Consider the following 22,742-nt stretch of genomic DNA (forward strand, 5'->3'; position numbering starts at 1 on the left):
TAACAAAATTAGCGTAGTTAATTACCAAGCACTGGAGTGGCAAAACTGTCATTTTTCAAGTGGAAGAATGTATCACACCATAGACGTCTTATAAACTTTACACATCGCAACACAAGTTTCAGGGGAGTTTGCAAAGGTAGTAATAGAATTTCTTGTCTTTTTTGGTTTCTATATTGTTTTAAGAAATGGAATACTACATTGTCACAGAGAAGCGTCAGTATCAAGTGAAGTATGTTTGTTTCAAATTTTAAACTTTTCTTAATTTTGGTCTGCACTGATTGTCTGTGACATTCTAAGAAAGAGAGCACTTTATTCATTTGTAAGGACTGTATGTAATTTGAATACTGGGGGGTTGGAAGTGTTTGTGTTTTTAGGGATCTGGGATGAAACATCCTTACTTACAAACGTTCAGTATATACTGGAGAATAACCTGTGATTAGTTGTACTACTAGAAAACAAAATAGCAGTCATTGTCCTTGGTGCAATTCTAATTTTTCAAGCAGATGAATGAACAGTAATATAAAGAGCAGAATTATGTTTTTAAAAAGATATAAAATGTGTATATAACAGCCTTTATAGAGCGCAGTGTACTTGCTGTATATAGTGGCCAAATGTGTTTATGCATACAAAATCTTTTTCTCTGCAAACGCATTGTCAAATGAAGCGTGAGAAGGACTTCAATGAGTCTTACATGTCAAACAGTTCAGCGGCATCACACACTCTCCCAAAAAGCAAACCAGCTGTTTTGAAATAGCGTATTTGTAGTGTGAAAAACATTCAGCTAGATCCTTTTGAAGTTCTCAGCTTCAGAATGCAATATTATTAATATGCAGAGCTTAACTGTGGCTTTCATCAGATCTTCTCAAAAATACAGTATACGGACAGATATCCTTAATGGCAACCATATTAACATTCTTACTGCTGTTAGTGTAAACCTGCTTCAATCAAGAGGTGACTCAGCTGTGGGTAAGCTGAATAAATACAGAACACTCCTTGAGAAAACACGACTCTGGTGAGGGGTCTCTTTAGGGCGATGTAGTTTTTCAGTGCAAGTTATTTTTGCTGTACATAATCTGACGCATGATTTAACCCCCACCCCCCACACACACACCAAAACAGACATGCACAGATATTCGAGAATCTGTTGTATGTCAGAAGCCAACAGAGGAACAAAATGTTCACAACTGACAAAAAAAATTCTCACCTCTCATCACCACCAAACACAACAGTAAAGACATGGCATTTACTTCTGAAGGGTTTGACCATTCCATTTAGTTTTCAGTTGAGATTTGAGTTGATTTTATTGTACTTGCTTGCTAAGCAGAGTTTCTAGTCTGTAAATGTGAGCATTCAGAGTGCTGTGACAACATTTAATGACTTCAATAAACCAGAATGTGTTTTTTTTTATGTCAGTGGTCATTTTTATACAGTTTATGTAAAGGTTAAGCATATATAAAGAAACACATAACCATCATGCTTAGAAGATGATTCCTCTTATTGAGAAATAGAGAACTGCAATGTTTTGCCCTTCAGTGGCAATGAATCAAATTATTAGTGGTGGACGACAAAACAGAAAAAATAATCTTATAGACTTACATGAACAGAGGACCACCAGCTATATAACTGACATACACTCACCGACCACTTTATTAAGAACACCTGTACACCTACTTATTCATGCGATAACTAATCTGCCAATTGTGTGGCAGCAGTGCAATGCATAAAATCATGCAGATACAGGTCAGGACCTTCAGTTAATGTTAACATCAACCATCAGATCAGGGAAAAATGTGATCTCAGTGATTTTGACCGTTGCATGATTGTTGGTGCCAGATGGGCTGGTTTGAGTATTTCTGTAACTGCTGATCTCCTGAGATTTTCACGCAGAACAGTCTCTAAAGTTTACTCAGAATGGTGCCAAAATCAACAATAGTGCCGACGTGGTCTTCTGTTGTAGCCCATTCACCTCAAGGTTCGACGTGTTGTGCATTCTGAGATGCTATTCTGCTCACTACAATTGTGCAGATTGGTTATCTGAGTTACTGTAGCATTTCTGTCAGCTAGAACCAGCCTGGTCATCATTTCCCAGAAGCATCGTAAGCCTAAGTAGATCGTACAAACCGTTGGCGCTAATGGTTTCTACGATCAACTTAAGCTTGCGATGCTTTTGGGACATGCTGCCCTGGCCATTCTACGTTGACCTCTCTCATCAACAAGGCTTTTCCATCCACAGAACTGCCGTTCACTGGAGGTTTTTTTTTTTTTTGGCACCATTCTGTGTAAACTCTAGAGACTGTTGTGCATGAAAATCCCAGGAGATCAGCAGTTACAGAAATACTCAAACCAGCCCGTCTGGCACCAACAGTCATGCCACGGTTGAAAATTAACTTAAGCTCCTGACCCGTATTTGCATGATTTTATCCATTACACTGCTGCCTCACTATTGGCTGATTAGATAATCGCATGAATGTGTACAGGTGTTCCTATTAAAGTGGTTGGTAAGAGTATTTTGGCTTCTAAATGGCAAAATTTGCCAAAAAGCAAAGAGTTTGAAGCACTAGAATATCATATAGATTTGGGGATTGCATTCTGTTCTAAAAATAACTTTTAAGTCATCAAAGAACAATATCCCAAGATACATTTTTGTGCCAATCAACAGTCACCTTTTCTTTGGCACAAAGCTCAAACTAAATTTGTTTATGCACTGCAGCAATCCACAACATCATTTTTCTTGCTAAACAAACAAAAAGCTATAATCAACTGCAAGCTCTGCTTGTATGTAAATGACACAACACAAATTATTTATCTTTGAGCTGCTTGGTTCTTTTTGGGTCATGAACTTAGTTTTGATGGCTGGTTCAAAGACGATAAATAGTTTACTGTCTGTGGTATTCACTTTTAATCCCTCTTGGTTTTCGCTGTTAGAAGATGCACAAATCCTGGTACTAATACCATGACAACCAGCGGAACAATTGTGTATTTAAGAAAGAACAGGGAATAGAAGAGAAGAGGTGGAACAGTAGGCAGAGGAAAACTGCTGATGTAGTGAAGGGCCATAGACGAGAGGGCCAGACAGAGAGTCCTGGGGATCCAGGGAAGAGCCCATCCTCCTGGCTTCCAATACTGCGCAAGTCCAAGGCCCAGTAAAACCCCGGCATCACGGTTCAGAGAGGAAAAGGGAGCTGTGTCCATACGGATCCACTCTGAGTGAGAACACCACCTCTTAGCCAGTGAGATGGACCTGCAGTTCAGAGTATAAAGTAATACAGTGAGTATGATTACAATGTAAACATCTGTTATGAAAAAACAGCCTTATCTATACAGATTAGCCTTTGACCGACTAATACAATTACACAACATGCATACATTTCAGCTTCTGACCTTTAGAGGCCTAATATGTAATAATTAAGTAATAAGTAGGCCCAAGTTTTAATACATTTTCTGAAAATTCTGTGAATTCTCTGGAATGGATTTATATATATATATATATATATATATAATTAAATGTGTTAAACTGAACATAGTACTACACTCCCACTGGTAGCCAAAAACATCTATTAACAAATCAATTAAAATGGAATCTACACTGGCTAATAAACATACACTAAATAATATTGTACTTCAATATCATCATATTTAATATTCAAACTTAATAGCCAGTTTCATGTGAATAAGCTATTTACTGCTTTTAAAACAAATGTAAAAGACAATTTTAGATGCGTTACGCTGGGTTCAGACATCCTCCGTGAGTGGGGTGTGAGCAGCGCTTTTTCATTTCAGCACCCATGTTAACAGATTACACCGTTCTCGCTGCAAGCGTGAGTCGTGAGGTGACGTGTCCCAGACGCAACAGTGAGTGTATAATTTCGGCATTGAGCCTATTTTTGCTGTGTGGCTCACGTCGAGCTCAACGGCACTGGGTACAGTACAACACTAAAATAATCAGGAGATTATAGAAGACAAAAGCAAATCAAAATTATTCAAACCATACCTATAGTACACTACAATTTATATGGCTGCATGCAAGTAAACTCAATAAAATAACTTAAAGGAAAGAATTAATAAACTGCCGGACCTTTTGCCATTCTGTGTATATAGGTGTACAGTAGACACAACATTAACCAATCACAACCAAGTGTGCTGATAAAGATGAAGTGCAAGTGACTGCCCACTGTTGTCCTTGAAGCAGTAATAACCTCAGCTTATTATGACCTTATTAAAGAATAAATTTGGTATAGAACCCTATAGATAACTTTATTTTCTGTGCAAAGGCGCTGCTGTTTTTCGCAGAAGAGATGCAGCCAAAGTGAACGTTCAACGCGACCGCCCCACTCACTCACCGCTCGCGTCTCGCTCACGCCACACCCACGGAGGATGTGTGAACCCAGCGTTACATTATTATTATTCAAATATCCTTTCCCAAACAGTAGCATATGCACTGCGGTGATGGAGACGGGGCCCTGTTTGTCCCGTTAAGATCTTACATGGTGGTATAAGATCATCATTAGATCATATCTGACCTCATATCAGTCCACACTCGTTCAGTGAAGGGGCATATTCATTCAGTGGGTCAAACCATTAGGCATGTTCGACTTCATGCAACTCTGCACAGACCAATCGGTGCCTGACTATAAGCAGTGCATGTCAGTTAGAAATTTTGTCCGACTTTAGTCGGTGGCATCACCGTGACGTATGCCATCAAAGAACCGCGAGAGAGACCAGCCGGCTGGGTCAGCCGGTACATTTGCTCCAAAGAAGCTGCACGAGCTCCGACACAGCTTATTCGTAACTGGCTAGACTCTCCAATGGCAATGATGACAATCTCTTTTCATGCAATCTTAATCTTATATATCATGTTTATTCATAAAAACTATTCAAAATTATTAAAAAATACTGACTCATTTACTGGTATTAAAATAATATAGCTTATACCAGACTTTCTTCCATGACTGATATAGGTTCAGCACACGTCAGGAAGTGCAAAATATCTGAGCTGACGGCTCACTTTTCAACTCCTCCCATGACTGCAACCGGCAAATCTCGCTGATCAGTAAGGCAAGGCGCAGTAAGGTAGGGATGTCAAATGTACCAGTATTTCGGTACCAGGTTGAAACTAAAATAAAAAAAAGATACCAGTTTTCTGCAGTACCGGGCACTAACACAATTCGATACCTGTGTGCTGTCTGACGGACACGCGACTGCTTTCAAATGCTCACACATAAATTTGACATATTTTGGAAAAAATGCACAATTAGTCAAATTGAAATTGTGATATTGCCCTAGTGTGATTAATAAACCATGAAAGGCTGATATTTAAATAAAATAAACTGTCTGCATGTGCTGCACACTTCAAAGTAAATGTATGAAGCCAGCCGCTCCTCATACACAAAAAACATAAAACCAATTACTTTTCCCGGAGATGTTATGCTACTGTCAAAAACACACAAAATATGAAAAGCCACATCAAATTAAAAGCTTCTGCCAAAATAAAAGTTTGATTCAACTAGATGCTTGAAACTGATGAAATTGTGGCAGAAATGTATTACAACTATATATCAACTGTAATAATATTCATAACAACAATGGTTATTATTTATGATAATAATACTAATATTTAAGCAATATCTCACAAGCAAGAGTTCTGTTGTACCCAATCAAAGTTTTTATCAATGTTTTCTTTTATACTGTGATGCTCTGTTGTGTAGCACTTTATTTGACAAAAAACAGACCAATATTGTGTTTTATATTATGCTGTGAGGATCTTTAAAGAAGTACTTCATTTGAAAAAAATTAATTCAATGATATGTTCAAGTAATTGCTTTATTTATATTTGATTAAAGTTTTGTGAATTAATTTCATTAAACACCATTTTGATTGATGATGAAATTAAATTAAACTTTTAAAACACGGAATTCAGAAAAAAATGAATGAAAAACACAGAATTTGGGTAAAAAAAAAATTAAAGAGATTTCAGAAGGGCACTATTTAAAAAAACTTAAGGAAATGTTTACTTAATTAAAAACACCTGATAGAAACATGCATTTATTTCCGTTTATTACTTACATTTATATTTACCTTTTTAAAAAGGCTAAAGTATGGAGGTAAATTCATGACTAAAGTCTTTGAAGCATAAAAGCATGTTAAATTGCTCTAATCGAAAAAATAAATGCATTGTATTATCAGTGCTTGCATTAAAATGTGGCTGAAATTTAACATGGTTGTATTTCTAAGCATTGAATATTTCATTTGGAAACATTTCACAACTTTAAAAATTATTAAAAATTCAACAATAAATATTCACCTTCCAAAGTTAATTTCCAAAATATTCAGTTCATTTGAAAATACCATCTAGATTTTTCGACATGTAAAGTTCAGCCTATTCTATTTTGCTTAACAAAATTTGCTTCCTCAAATTCAGTGGTTCAAATTCGGTTGGAAATTCAACTTTCCGGGAACTACAGGAAAAGCAGCAGAGTACCGAAGTACAATCTCAATCTGGTGCTATTTGTTCGTATTCGTGGTGCAATGTGATTGGCTGAAGACCAAAGCTACAAGTTGAGAACAGCTGTGTACGTTTTGATAGTTTTTTTTTTTTTAATTTTGAAAAGAAACAAGCAGAAACAAGAAAGAGAAAATTAAATAAAATATTACAATAAAAATAATAAATGAATGAAAAATTAATTAGGCCTAAACAATAGGCCCACCTTTGTGCACAAATGGATACAAAGTGGCCGCATGATACAGTATTAAATTCAGAAGGAATGATGTCGATGTTATACTGTATCTACGGGTAAATTGTCTATCTTGGCGCATCTTCCCACATCCCTTCTCTTTACAAACTCTCATCCAGGTTTGGGGAGTAACAGAATACATGTAACAGGATTATGTATTTAAAACACAAAATATAAGTAACTGTATTCCACTACAGTTACAATTTAAATAATTGGTAATTAAAATACTGTTACATTCAAAAGTATTTTGATTACTGAAGAGATTACTTTGCATTTTACTGTCATTTGTTTCATTTAATATTTAGTCCTTTCAGATGGAAAACATTTATACATATAAATGATGTAATCCAAAGTGCATTTGAACAGCAATGAAACACTTTCTTATGATGTGTTACATTCACACGAGCAGACAGAGAAGTAAGTTTGGAGCAGAAGAAATAGAAATAAACCTTGTGTAAATTGTCAGCTTTACACTAAGCTAAAATGCTATTTCTAGCCATTTTACATGCAAGTTACCAGACACGATCATATTTATTTTTATCAAGAAAATTCACGTTGGATCATAATTTATTTTTTTCTAGTAAGACCTTTGATATTAGGGCAAAAATCATATTCTTGATAATTTTTGTATTGTTTTCCTGTAAAAATATTTAAAAATCCTTTTAAACAAGATCAATTTCATTTATCTTGTTTTAGAAACAACACTGCATAAGATATTTAGGTTTTTCAGAGAATCTATTTTTAACATGTTTTGTCTTACTGTACTGGCTAGAGTTTTTATAGTCAAAACAAGTGAAAAAAATGTACCAGTGCTGAAAAAGTAATCCAAAGTATTTAGAATACATTACTGACCTTGAGTAATCTAACGGAATATGTTACAAATTACATTTTACAGCTGAGTGTACATTTATACATGTATTCTGTAATCTGTAGTGGAATACATTTCAAAAGTAACCCTCCCAACCCTGCCCTCATCTTCCTTTCTGACACCGAAGGGCGATGTCACTTGCACATTGTTATGCACTGATGATTCCAATTTTATCGGAAAAGCATGCAGCCTTTGTTTCTCATGATCAATGCACTTGGCTGGGAGTGCTCTCCGTTTCAGTTTTCAGTGCTTAGAAGCAATGGCAGTTTAGAAAGAAATGGCATGCAAAGAAAATAGTGCAAAACAATGTACATAAATTAAGAGAAATGTCAAGAGATATAAACACATGCGTTTTGTGCAGTGAAGGCAGTTACAGTGTCTCTGCATAATAGTGCATTTGATAGTGCACTAGCCACTGTAGAGCAGCAGAAGATGCTGAAACCCTGCAGGTAATCTACACTGTCATTAGCCCATTTAATCCCACCAAACGGAATGAAAGGGGTCTAAAAGGAGTTGTTGATGTATTTTACACAGTGTCATCAACTGTAAATGACAGTGCAGCTTTTTTGTATTTATTTATTTTTTTTCACGAGTGGTGCAAATAGTCACATGACCAGAGCAATTTAATTTAAAACTCTCTCTCTCTCTCTCTCTATAAATATATATATATATATATATATATATATATATATATATATATATATATATATATATTGTGCTGTGTTCATTTTCTGTTGTACCAAATCTGTTAGTAGGTGTCACAGAAAAAACTCTGAGGCAGAGGGATGGACTCAATCACGGCGTTTATTGACAGAGGGAGTGGATAAGTAGTGTAACAAACAGGTGAGGCAATCCAGACACAAATATGACATGAACAGCAGGTGAGTAAACTCCAAACAGGGAAATATAACAATATGCATATGAAGGGAAAACTCACAACAGTCTTTTGGTCTTTGTAGGAATCGTAACAAACATAGGAGAGTCCAATCGCTGGGGAAATAAATGGAGGATGAATAAACATCAAGCTCAGATGAGGGGAACAAATAACAAGGTAAGTAAACAACCAGGTAAGTATAGAATAACTAGGGAGTCCATAGTCTTAGGGAGAACATAGATGAGAACATACAGTGAATGTGAGTGGGGTATAAATGCAGTCCTTGATTAATCATTGATGAAGTGCAGGTGTGTGTGATCAACTCAGGGGAGAGTGAGTGCTGTGTGGAGGGAGGGAGAGGGAGCAAAGTGTGGCGTGAGCGAGGGAGTCCGGTGGATCCGTGACAGAACCCCCCCCCCCCAAAGGGCAACTCCTGGCGCCCAAAGATGGAGGAGGGCAGGAGGACCCAGATAACGGGAGGATCCAGGAGGACGATCAGGAGGAATTGGCGGATGATCCGGTGGCCAGGGAGGAGTCTGTGGATGATCAGGTGACCAGGGAGGTGACCACTGGGCAGGGACAGGGTCAGGAGGCCTGGGAAGTGGCCAAAGAGCAGGGACAGGAGGCCTGGGTGGCGGCCAAAGAGCAGGGACAGGAGGCCTGGGTGGAACCAGCGGAGGAGAAAGGGCCATAGGTGGATCCGAAAGCAGAGCACCAGGAGTCGTAGGAGGTGGAGTTTCTGGTGTTAAAAGCAGGGCCGTGGAAGACTCTGAGGGCGCAAGCTGTGGAGGGCACGACGAAGGCAAGTGGAGCCAGGAGAGGCTCAATGGACGGAACCATGCAAGGCGGAGCCGTGGAAGGCTCGAGGGACGAAGCCATGGAAGGCAGAGCCATGGGAGGCTCGAGGGGTGGAGCCTGGGAAGGCGGAGCCATGGGAGGTTCGAGGAGTGGAGCCGTGTAGGGCTCGAGGGGCGGAGCCGTGGAAGGCAGAGCCATGGGAGGCTCGTGGGATGGAACCGTGGAAGGCGGAGCCAAGGGAGGCTCGAGGGGCAGAGCCGTGGAAGGTGGAGACATGGGATGCTCAAGGGGCGGAGCTGTGGAAGGCAGAGTCTTGGGAGGCTCGAGGGATGAAGTCTTGGGAGGCTCGAGGGACGGAGCCTTGGAAGGCTAGGAGCTAAGGACCGTGGATGAGAGCACAGGCAGTGGCCAGGGAGCTGCCTCCATAGATGTAAGTGCTAGCATCGACTGGGGAATGGGAGTCCTTTTCCTTCTCCTTTTCCTCCGGACAGCTAGGAGTGCTGTTGCGGGAACAGTCGAGGCTACGGGCGTCGGCTCTGGGACGGTCGAGGCTACGGGCGTCGGCTCTGGGACGGTCGAGGCTACGGGCGTGGACGCTGGCTCGTTTACCGTGGCAGGCGTGGACGCTGGCTCATTTACCGTGGCAGGTGTGGACGCTAGCTCGTTTACCGTGGCAGGCGTAGATGCTGGCTTGTTTACCGTGGCAGGCGTGGATGCTGGCAGTGGTCCGGGGTTCCCGCCTTAATCCACAGTGTATGGGGAGAATGTGACCTCCGTGGTCGCTGCCGCTGACCGCAGCGGGGGATCAATGCCTGGAGTTTGGAGAGGGTTAGCCCCCCAAAAAATTTATTTGGGGGAATGTTGGGATAGGAGTTACCTTGGGGGTCGATAATGGTGAGGGGTAATGGATGGCCAGCATTGCTCTGACATATTCCTCAAAGGAAAGCTTCCCCACCTCCGGAAGGGCTGTAATTCGGTGAAAGTTCAGTCCCATTCTGTAAATGGATCTGAGGTAGGAGTCTGATATAGTTGTTGGGGAAACGAGTTGACAGAACTTAGATGTGTATTCCAGGAGAGGAAGATCTTGTTTAAATAGCTCCATAAGTGAACTAGTCAGCTCCAAAATCCTGATTAATGTGCTCGGTGTTGGTGGAATATTGGAAGCCCCCGCTGAGTCCTTTTTGGTGGTCTGTTCACGTGTGAGAAAGTGTCACGGAAAAAACTCTCAGAGGCAGAGGGATGGACTCAATCGCGGAGTTTATTGACAGAGGGAATGGATAAGAGGTGTAACAAACAGGTGAGGCAATCCAGACACAGGTATGACACGAACAGCAGGCGAGTAAACTCCAAGCAGGGAAATATAACAATATGCAGATGAAGGGAAAACTCACAACAGTCTTTTGGTCTTTGTAGGAATCGTAACAAACACAGGAGAGTCCAATCGCTGGGGAAATAAACGGAGGATGAATAAACACCAAGCTCAGACAAGGGGAACAAATAACAAGGTAAGTACAGAATAACTAGGGAGTCCGTAGTCTTAGGGAGAACATAGAATAGAACAAACAGTGAATGTGAATGTGAGCTGGGTTTAAATGCAGTCCTTGATTAATCATTGATGAAGTGCAGGTGCATGTGATCAACTCAGGGGAGAGTAAGTGCTGTGTGGAGTGAGGGAGAGGGAGCAGAGTGTTGCGTGAGAGAGGGTGTCTGGTGGATCCGTGACAGTAGGTTAGGTTGTGTGTAAATGACTGAAAAATAATAAATACATCTGAATGAAGCATATTTTGTCCACTCGTGAGATAATGCGATAAACTACAAGAAAACATGCGATTAATCGAAGTTAAAAAATGTATTCGTTTGACAGCCCTAATATCTATTTTATGCATTATTATTATTAACCTTGGCTGGGTTTCCCGAAAAACTAAGTAGGATGTTAGTAGCACTTAGGTAGTACTTAATCTCGAAGGCGGGTTTCCCAAAAGCATCGTTATCAAAGTAGTTTGAAAAACGTTCGTAAATTAATGCTCTTGAACCGCTCTTAATCCCATTAAGTGCAACTTAAACATATCTTTCTGGCATTCAATGGGACATTTAATACATTTTATTAATATATTTTGATCATTGGAAAGCCATTGTAAACTATTTCAGAGAATTCAAAATAAAAGTGTTGAAAAAAAATTGCTATGAAATCAATAGGCAGTCTCGCAATGTGATAGGTCTAAATTTACAAGACACGTAATACAGTATAATGCTATATTAGCCTTCTTTGATAAACATAATTGTAATGGCAACAGAAAGACATGTTCTTATTAAACAGATTATTTAAGAAGACATATGAGTAATGTGATCACGCAGTTTAAAAATTAAAAAAATATGCCTTAATAAATAATTAAAATATGGTTAACAGAGGAGATTAGAGCAAGAGTGTGCAATGAGAGATTCCCTCTCTTTATCCTCCTCCTTTTCTTCCTCCAATGTCTGGTTCAAATCGGCTCGCCTATAGTCTTTTTACAAGGCAGTAACAAATTGTATGATGCAAAATGACACCTAATTTCTTTAATTAAATTCTATAATAAATGTTGGCGCCTCGGCAAGGTTACAAACAACGTCCATGTTTGTCAGTATTTCCACCTTACTTTAATTTTGAGAAGACAAATTCCTAGACATATTGGCCCAAGTGATCAGCACATTTGGACTGGACAGCTCCTGTAACGAAGCACTAAATTTCTACTTTATAACGAGCAATATACGTGCTGGTTTGGGAAACAGGCATTACTCTATCATAAAATAACGATCGACATTAGTTAAGATGATTGTTAATGCTTAAGTTGCAATGTTATCGGGAAACCCAGCCCTTGTCTAGGCTATTAAGATGCTCTTAGCTCTGTAGGATTACTCCAGAGCACTTGTAGATCTACGAGCATTTTCAAGTACTAGGCTACTTCAATTATGACGGCTTTGTGAAAAAGGAGGCAAAACTAAGATGAATCATAAGATGTATTCTATGATCTAGGCTTACAATGCTTTTGAGAAACGAGGCCCAGAGCTGCGCAATGTGCTCACATCTGCAATTAAAAACTTGCAATTAGAAATTTGAACCCATTCACATGTGAGCAGTAAGCATAGTTTCTATCTTGGAAAATCCACAAAAGTAGCATATTGACAGTATTGCAACAAAAAAAAAAATTGTAAAATACGTCTAATATCTACTTTGCTATCTCAAAATCTCAGACACGTCTTCATGTTCCCTCTGCGCTGTATCACGCAGCTGCGCTCAAGAGACGCAATCCATAATTTAATGAGCTGTGCACAAAAACAACAGCAGGAGAAATTGAGAGGTGATCAAATAAAATGCAAAATATTATTCTGTTTGCCCAACAAGTCATGCATGTGAGTCCTTTATCTAGATGCATGACTTGAAGAGAACAAGCTTAAAGATGTTGAACTTTGACACAGTACACTGAATTCAACATGTTTCTTGTAGAAACACCATGCCATGTGTTCCTCTAATAGACTATTCATATTAGCAGTTGACAGATAATGTATAAATAATATAATAACATTATAATGAATATAATGTATAATGAATGTTAATAAAAATTATGTATTGTATTTATTCTTGTAGTGTTTACTACAAAGCAGGAAATAGGAAAATGCATATTCTTTGGTGTGTTGGGAGTTTCAGAAATGGCAAAGAATTTACCTGAACATGAATATTAATAGTAATTTACACTACTGGTCAAAAGTTTCAAAACACTTGACTAAAATGTTTCTCATGATCTTAAAAATCTTTTGATCTGAAGGCGTATGCTTAAATGTTTGAAATTAGTTTTGTAGACAAAAATATAATTGTGTCACCATATTAATTTATTTCATTAAAACTAAAATTTTATTAAAAAAATAAATAAATTCGAAATTGATGACTTGGACCAAATAATAAAGAAAAGCAGCCAATAAGTGCCCAACATAGATGGGAACTCCTTCAATACTGTTTAAAAAGCATCCCAGGGTGATACCTCAAGAAGTTGGTTGAGAAAATGTCAGAGTACATGTCTGCAAATTCTAGGCAAAGGGTGACCACTTTGAAGATGTTAAAATATAACACAGTTTTGATCTATTTTGGATTTTGTTTAGTCACAACATAATTCCCATAGTTCCATTTATGTTATTCCATAGTTTTGATGACTTTACTATTATTCTAAAATGTGAAAATAAATTATAATAAAGAATGAGTAAGTGTTTCAAAACTTTTGACCGGTAGTGTATGCCATTATTATTTCAAAATGTGGTATGGTATGGTATGGGATTGATTATTTTGCACTCTCTATATTGTAGTTTCTGTACTTGTAAAACACTAAACAATTAAGTCAAGAATGTTTGAAGGTGAATTTAATTTGGTCAATGCTAAGGGTTAGTCTCAGTCTCAGACAGCATGAAATGGTCACAGACCATCCACAGCAAGTATGATGTAAATTGCAACATAAATTGCAAGAGCTGTCAGAAAATCCATTCTGACTGGCTTGCAGATTTTATGAGGTGCACAAGTTTTATTATTTTATCAGATAATGTTGTTTAGAAGTTACCAGGCTACAACAATGAGTACCTCTGTGGAAGAACTATAGTCGAAAACTACTTGACTTTTGATTAGATTTGCCAAAGCTTGCAAAAAAAAAAAAAAAAAAAAAAAAAAAAAAGTACTGCTCAGTTAAGAGTACTGCTTTAAACAGATTGTTAAAGTGATTCTTTGAATGAGCTACCACTTTGTTGCATGTCATGCCACATTAAATAATAAAAATAAGTAGAAAGAAAAACTAAAAAAAATACTTTCGGGGTGCCTCCAAAAGAAATTGCCTAGGGCCTCTCAATGTCTAGAACCAGCCCTGAATCACTGATTGTGTAGATAGACATAGGCATAATGAAGTAGGGTGACCACAGTTTATTAAATTAATATGCAAGATGAAATTATTCTATTAATATGATTTGCTGGAACATATTTTTTATTTTTTTTTTATTTAAAATTGTTTCATGGTGAAAACAGAGCCTTGTTTATTTATTTATTTATTTGCGTTTCCTGAACTATGTCAATATCTGAGTATTAATGTCCGGTGCTAAAGTAAATCATTCCAAAAAAAACAAGTACTTCTACACAGTAGAGGATTTTTAAAATCAGAAATGTAATTGACAGACATAAATAAATTAATAAAAACATTCAAATAATCTTATCTAGGCTAACAGTATATTTATTTCTAGCAGAGACATATCTGCCTATCTTCATTTGTAAAAGTCATACTCAGTTCTCAGCTTTTCTAATGTTAGATTGAAAAAAAAAAACGTTCTTGGGATAGGCTCCAGTACTTTCGCAAACCTTACATAGGATAAGTGGGAATAAATTAATGTGTATTAAAAAAAAAAAAAAAAAAATATACATACATATATATATATATATATATATATATATATATATATATATATATATATATATATATATATATATATATATATATATATATATATATATATATATATAGGCTGCAACTTTTATGATCATCTTAACGCCGCACATTATTTTACATAGAGAAAGCCTGTTTCCCAAAACAGCACTTATATTGTTCATTATAAAGTAGAACTTAAATGCTTCATTACGGGAGCTGTCCGGTCCAATGCTGAAACCTTGGCCAATATGTCCAGGAGTTTGTCTTCTCAACATGACAATAATGTGGAAATACCAACAAGCATGGAAATTATATGTAACCTTGTCCAGACGCTGAAAGTTAATGACGATCACAGCATTTAATTAAATAAATAATGATGACTTTGATAAGATGGGGTTTCAGATTGATGCTCAGCTTTATAGAGATTAATGATAGAAATGCATGTATTTGAATCGCATGCAATGTGAATCATAACAAGGGTTTCTAATGTTGCCAAAAGTTTGTTTCTTTTGCTGGAAACTGAATGCACACGGTATTGTCATTTTTCTATTTCATAAAATGCATCACACATTTATTTTTACATTTTTGAATCAGTGAATGTAAAACCTGGTGTAGTACTTTTTGTAAGTTAGTGAAAATTGTCCCTTCATTTACCTGTGCATTTGTCTTCTGGATTTTGGGAAAGAATTATGAAACATTCTTAATTTAATCACATTTTATGACTAAATATTAAGCCTAATATTTGGATATATTAACATGCTTACCAACTCCATTGATAAGTGTCATTAATTTGTTTAGGCTAATAAATTCATTATAATGTAATGCGGAGCTAAATAGAAAATAAATTTTGCGCTAAAAAAATGGTTACATTTGTGAATGCCAATTGTTGTTAAAGTTACAAAAAATGTCACTTTTTTGTGCTTCAGTTCTTGAACACAGTTTTCCCTCGGCACACCCAAAGCCTTGTTTCTGGCTATGGATTTCCAATGATCCAAATATATCAATACAAGTTATTAAACGTTCCTTATTCTCGGTCTATAGACAGGACTTTGTGTCCCTGACTAGTACGGTTTGTGTCACAGGCTTTCCTTAGTCTGGTTGTTTTATGAGAAAGAGATAATATGTAGTTGCAATAAAAGTTGAGCAGCAGTGGATAATTATTCTGTTGCACAGCATTGAGGACCTGATGATGATGCGGGCTGACCAATCAGTGGACCACATGTGCAAATCAAATATGTATCCATTTTCTACCCATGAACAATTCTGAAAAACAAACTATCAAAATGTACATGGCTGTTCTCTCTACCCAATAGCTTTGGTCTTCAGCAGTCAACACCCGATCGCATTGCACCACCTACAGGTGAGAACAAATAGCACCAGGTTGAGTGTGTACATCGGTTCTCTGCTGCTTTTCCTGTAGTTCCCGGATGTGGAAGGTAGAATTTCTAACTGAATTTGAACCACTGAATTTGAGGAAGCAAATTTTGTTAAGCGAAATAGAATGGGCTGAATTTTACCTGTCGAAAAATCTAGATGGTATTTTCAAATGAACTGAATATTTTGGAAATTAACTTTGGAAGGTGAATATTTATTGTTGAATTTTTAATAATGAAATTAGTTGTGAAATGTTTCTAAATTAAATATTCAGTGCTTAAAAATACAACCATGTTAAATTTTAGCCGCATTTAAATGCAAGCACTGATAATACAATGCATTTATTTTTTCAATTAGAGCAATTCAACATGCTTTTATGCTTCAAAGACTTTAGTCATGAATTTACCTCCATACTAAAAGGAGTGTGTTCAATAGCATATTACCTATTTTTGCAGTGGTATCGAAATTGGTATTGAATTGTGAAATTATACCGGTTTTTACACTACAAACATTTTGGTAATGGTGACAACCCTGTACGGAGGTGAAGGAGAACGATTCACTGACTTAAAAGATTAGTTCACGAATGAAACATCTCTACTGCATGCATTGTAGAAAGCGTGGAGCTGACTGGGGCTAGCAAGCGTTACATTGCATCAAAAATAAATTTCATGAAGCGGTGCGCCGCTGCTGAATACATATAGGGGAAACAATGAACTTCAGTCGACTGTAATTCATGTTTGCTCCTTTCTTATAGTTTGCATAAATAACATTCTTGAGATAATAAACTCACCAAGACAGATCAATCCCAATATTTTGCAGGGCAGCGTGCAGCAGAAGAGCTCCAAAGAGCAGAGTCATGCTGTAGCGTAGGAAGAACGACAGAGGGCGAAATTCAGGCACGGTTCGGTTCAGATAAACCCCCAGTATCACCCCTGTGGAAAAGCACATGAAGTCTCCAGATCTGTCCTGCCACTATGTGATTTTAAAATGTCTAAATGACTACAGCCTCACTCCTGTCTTTATGCTTGTTGGAGTTTAAACAATGACACCTAACCAGTTATTACATTGTAATTCACATGTAAAAGCCTACCTAAATAGGTATTTTGTTTATGTGATAAAGGTATTACCTGTCAGAAGACCTGCAATGACTTGATGAGGGAAATGAGCCAAGATGAAGATCCGAGAAAGACTAACACATCCCAACAAAACCGCATAGAACAGATACGGCACTGCAGCTAAGACCTTACTGAGAGAGAGAGAGAGAGAGAGAGAAATAATTTGGTCATTACATATAATAATGGTATTCACTGATCTCAGACATGTTTTTGACCCCGCTGTAAATACAGTGATTTGAATTATTACCAAAGAGCATGATATGTGACCCCTTGAAGACAGACCTGCCTGTGCGAGCATGAAAGTAGGATGCCAGGGAAGAGACGATCACCCACCAGACAGCACTTGTGACCATGGCATGACCTGAGGGACTGCCTGAAAGAGAGAGTCGCCTGGTCATTTTGTCTTAACATCTGGAATGGTTCAGGTAATCTCATCCAGAAAAAGATGGATTGCTCTGCTTCTTTACCTGGGCCAGTTTCACAAGTGGACTGGAACTGTTGAACATTTGGTGGGTTTTTTGAGAACAATCTAGATTCTCCTATCCACCAATAAGGCCTCTCCCCAAACAGGATCCTGTCACATTAAGATGAAGATTAACAAACAATGTGGTGAGGGATTATTTGGAATTTATCAAAAGAAAGCAACTAATCGAGCACCTTAAAATGAGGGATGTCCTGATACTGACATTGGTATTGGAATTATTCAGAATGTAGCGTGCAGCACATACAGACTATATATTTATTTAATGAAATAGCAGTTTTGTGGTTTATTAATCACATTGGGTCACGTAGACTCCTGTTTTTTAAGAGGTGAGAAACTACCATAAAAATTTTTTTTTTTTAAAAAACAGAAAGGGCTTCACTCCAAAATAAAAGCTCTATTTAAATGGAAAAAAGTATGACAGAAATATATCACTACTGTATACAGTTAAAGTATGTAGTATTCACTATTATAAAACGGATAGTTCCGGTCCTGGATGCTGACTGGACAACAGCCGTGTTTTATTCATGATAAAGCACTGCTCTGACCTCTTCACAGAACTTCTATTTGCACCCATAGCTGACAGTTATTCATGTTGCCTAGCAACGTTCTGTTTACTGTTTACTGCCAGGGACTATATTTTCTGGCAGAAGGATGGCACTTAATGATTTTACTTACAAAATATAACATTTTAATGAACATCTGTAACCTTAATATTTTTATTATGTTGACCTTTTTATAAAAGCAATAAGGCACTCAAGGCCGTGTCATATTGTGAATATAGTCACAGCTGAAGGGGTTGCAACGCAATTCAGCTGTGACTATATTCACAATATAGCATGGCCTTGAGTGCCTTATTGCTTAATACTACTACTACTACTAATAAATCATTAGTTATTGTATTATATACAAGCAATATCGCACATCTGTGATGCTCTGTTATGCAGCACTTTATTTGACAAAAATAACTCCAATGTTGAATTTAGGATCGTGCTGTGAGGTTCTGTATAAAGCACTTCATTTGATAAAAATAATACAATATTATGTTGAAAATTAAATATTCTATTTTAATTTGAGTACAGTTTTAATGCATTCATTTATTTAGACCCCATTTTTATGATCAAATTTAAATAAACTGTTTAACAAGGAATTAGTTGATGTAGTACCACATTAATGATAACATCATGGTAGTGAATGATATTATCAATATTCCTGAACCACAGCATTTACATCCCAGATAGCAAGAAGATCTGATCCAAATATGGCTTATTTTTGGCACTTCTGATTTGGTTCTTGCAGTGAAATTTTAACTCCTTTGTGTGAAATAACATTTGGCTGAAGTCTGGTGTGAATCCGGTCAACAAAAAAAAACAAAGCCAAGACAAACATTCATTTGGCTGAACACTGGCTTGAGTCTGGTCAACCAAAATCGGCTGAGATCTGGGCTGAGTTTGGTTTGCCAAATTAAGAAAAAGACACGCTGTCGGCTTAATTGTGGCATGAGTGCGGATAAAACAAGAAGACACGCTTTCGACTCATTTCTGACTGACCTGTGTTTACAAAAGACGAGAATCTGATCATGTTCAACCTTTCAATGGCCTCAACTGATCTCCAGCTACATGATGAAATTTATAACAAAGATGCCATTTTAGAAATATTGGTTCAACAATAATGTAGATATATACAGACGGTTCAAAAGACCCAGATTCTTTATCCCACAGTTTAAAATTAAAATTGCAAAATGGTGATCAAATATCAGTATTCACTACAGAAGTCATTCTTCTAGCTCTTGAATGGGTAGAAATACAACAATGAGAACAGCAATACAGTATGTACAGACTCATTATCAGACTAACAAGCATGCCAATCAACATCAAGACAAGTATGTAGTCCTACAGAGTCTGTTTAGAGTATGGCACTTAAGGCTGATGTATACTTCTGCGTTAAACCTATGCCGTAGGTTACAAGTAGCTATGTGCACCTCAAATATGTAACTGCATGTTGCGTCGACACAGACCACAACAGCTATGATTGGTCCGCTGTGTTACCAGAGACTGCCCCCAGCATGACAAGAATAATCTGAGGTAGCAGCACATTTTCTCCAAGATTATTTATCTATGCATCGTATGTATCCACTGATCTGTGATTGTGTTACATTGTATTTGGACCCAATCCTCTTGCTTCTACCTAATAAAAAAAAACGTCTCTCTCCTTCCTCCCTACTTGTACTTCTCTGAGCAATTTGAAACTTTGTATTGCAGCACTTCTCATGTTATTGCCGCATTAGGATGAATCACTTTTGCTGTATTCTTAATTTGTAAATCGCTTTGGATTAAAGTGTCTGCTAAATGAATAAATGTAAGCAAGGAGAACAAAGACAAGCACTCTACAATAAACAGCATATGCGCATATATGGGAAAACTCAAACATCAAAACAGTCACTTTGACTGATAGCTTATGAACTTGGTTCTTTTATTTTTAGGTTGCTTTTATTTTTAACTGTTAAGTTTAACATGTCTTTTTTTCCAAACTTATTTTATTTATAATTTTTACATTTACTGTTTGTTTCAGTTCTATTGTTTTTTGCAGCTTATTTGATTGTTCATCATTTGTATGTGTATTGCTTGCTTTTGTAATATTAATGTATCCATTACATAGTTTACATTTGTATATTTTATTATTTTCTTTAGATACTGTTTTATTTTTTAATGTTGAACCATTTTTACATTTATTGCTTGCTTTTGTTACGTTGTCTTTCTGCAGCTTTTTTTAATCCTTTACATATTTTCACACTTATGTCAAGATTTGAGTATGTGTATTTTTTTCCATGAGGGTTGCAATTATGTTGGCAAATGTATGACATCATAGTGTTTTAATCCTGAATTAAACCTGAATAAATTAAAAAAAAAAATATTTAAATCTACATCTTTACTTTTTTGCCATATATTTGACAAAAACATTTACATATGGGGCTTGGTAATGTTAAGGCTGTTATCTGGCTGACATCTGAGGATTTTGTTATAACTGTGGTTCAATTACGGCTGCATTCTGGGGATGTACAGGATAAGTTGCGGCCGAGTTCTGGTGCGACAGCGGCAAATTGTTTGGCTGTTTTCTGGCTGATGTCTGGGGGAAAAAAACGGCTGCATGCTGGAGGAGCAGGATAAGTATGGCTGAGTTTTGGCATCTTTCTGGGGAGGATACAGTTTACATTCGGTAAGTGGCTTTTGGGCCAATTTTGGACCGTAATTCCACGCGGTATGTGGGCCAAACTCACAGGCAGAATGCAGCCAGATCCGGGCCAAGAAAATCTTGCTATCTGGGATGGTACTCCAAGGTACTTCAAAAGAATACCATGTATTGTCAAAAAAAAAAAAAAAAAATATATATATATATATATATATATATATATATATATATATATATAATACCATTGTATAATCATTTATCTTATTTATCCTATATATAATTTCTCAGTTCTTTCCAGGTCACCATAACTGCAAAGTCATTCTTACCATTTGAGAACCAAATTAAGCCACTCTGATAGAGCTGCAACCCAGATAATAGCGATGCCAGTTCGTCGATGTACATAAAACACAATTGGAAAGACCAGAAGAACTGCAGCTTTGGGGTCTCCCATATGAGAAGCAACAAGCCAGAAATCCTCATAGCTTCTTGTTCTCTGCTGAAGAGCCTCCGCCATCCAAACACCTTGGCTGTATATGGTCTCCATTTCTGAAGGATGAGTACTGATAAAAGTCAAGCGTCCACAAATCAAGTGTATAAAGATCCTCTCACAGCTAATGAGCTCAGGGTTTACAGTCATTCATTTATAATTTCATCCTTGTTTACGAAGTAATCAACTTTAGCACTTGATAAACCAGCCGACGGACAGTCTGATGAGCGGAGAATCAGAGCAGTTACCTTACAAACTAAACCAGCTGTCAAAGATGCTCCTGCACCCTCGGTGAATACTGATCCAAACAAAGTCCTTGTTTCCGTCTGCCTTATACTGATCTCTCATCACACACTTACACATTACCAAACTACGGGTGCCACAATTGGACAAAACGCATCGTGAGAAAACACGTACTTTCAGAGTATGTACAGTATTTGTTGAAGGACGCACTTCTCCGCCGGTAACCCTGGTGATAAAAATTAAATAAAATACTTTATTGTATTTCAAATATATTTGCTTTTTCAATAGTACATTGCAAATATATTAACAAAGAATTGTACCATCTTTAAATATATAAAAAGTATATTAACATCATGCTTTTACCTATTTTCACAATAAAACTATTAACACTTTAAAATAATTGTAATGTAGTATATTTTCTAAAAATTTGTTTTAGAAAAATATACTTAAAGTGAAAGTTCCGTGTAATTTTTAAGTTTACTTATTCATGCTTGGAATTCGCTAAATTACTTCGACATTTCTTTCAGAAAGTGTTAAATGTATGACTAATGCGTTGAAAGTCACATTAGTATTTGGAATTAGCCAAAAGTATAACGGAGTATTTCGCAAAAATAATATATTCATGGTATATTGCTAGTATGTTTGGAAGACACTCATAATAAATTTGTGATGTACTTATAACACAATTAAGGTACACTTTAATTTTACTAATCAAGCATGTAATTAGTACCTACACAGGCATATACAGTGGCATGCAAAAGTTTGGGCACCCCCTAATCAAGATTTCTGTTGCTGTGAATAGCTAAGCGAGTAAAAGATGGCCTGATTTCCAAAAGGCTTACAGTTAAAGATGACACATTTCTTTAATATTTTAAGCAATTTTACTTTTTATATTCATCTTTTACAGTTTCAAAATAACAAAAAAGGAAAAGGGCCTGAAGCAAAAGTTTGGGCAGCCTGCATGGTCAGTACTTAGTAACACCCACTGGCAAGGTGGCAGTTTGTAAAAGCTTTTTGTAGCCAGCTAAGTGTATTTCAGTTTTTGTTTGGGGTATTTTCACCCATTCTTCCTTGCAAAAGGCTTCTAGTTCTGTGAGATTCTTGGGCCGTCTTGCATGCACTGCTCTTTTGAGGTCTATCCACAGATTTT

The 22,742-nt window shown here is 37.0% G+C and overlaps 1 protein-coding gene across 1 annotated transcript; it reads right to left on the reverse strand.

Moving 5' to 3' along the window:
• Positions 1–2,880: 2,880 nt before the first annotated feature.
• Positions 2,881–21,704, reverse strand: LOC127422799 (glucose-6-phosphatase 3-like). Its single transcript, XM_051666580.1, has 6 exons — positions 21,189–21,704; positions 17,660–17,766; positions 17,475–17,565; positions 17,205–17,323; positions 16,868–17,009; positions 2,881–3,241 (listed from the first exon to the last, which is right to left on the reverse strand). Exons 1-6 carry the CDS (start codon positions 21,497–21,499, stop codon positions 2,899–2,901), a joined length of 1,113 nt encoding a protein of 370 aa, XP_051522540.1. The 5' UTR covers positions 21,500–21,704; the 3' UTR covers positions 2,881–2,898.
• Positions 21,705–22,742: the final 1,038 nt, after the last annotated feature.

The sequence above is a fragment of the Myxocyprinus asiaticus genome, chromosome 32, assembly GCF_019703515.2.
Source record: "Myxocyprinus asiaticus isolate MX2 ecotype Aquarium Trade chromosome 32, UBuf_Myxa_2, whole genome shotgun sequence".
Lineage (NCBI taxonomy): Eukaryota > Metazoa > Chordata > Actinopteri > Cypriniformes > Catostomidae > Myxocyprinus > Myxocyprinus asiaticus.

Bases quoted from the DNA above. Each gene is read 5' to 3' on its own strand.
- LOC127422799 (XM_051666580.1), bottom strand. From the start codon at position 21,499: ATGACTGTAAACCCTGAGCTCATTAGCTGTGAGAGGATCTTTATACAC. The intron at 17,566-17,659 runs GTAAAGAAGCAG...TCTCTCTTTCAG, and splicing joins CACTTGTGAAACTGGCCCAG to GCAGTCCCTCAGGTCATGCC. The intron at 3,242-16,867 runs GTGAGTTTATTA...TCTGAACTGCAG, and splicing joins ATTGGGATTGATCTGTCTTG to GTCCATCTCACTGGCTAAGA.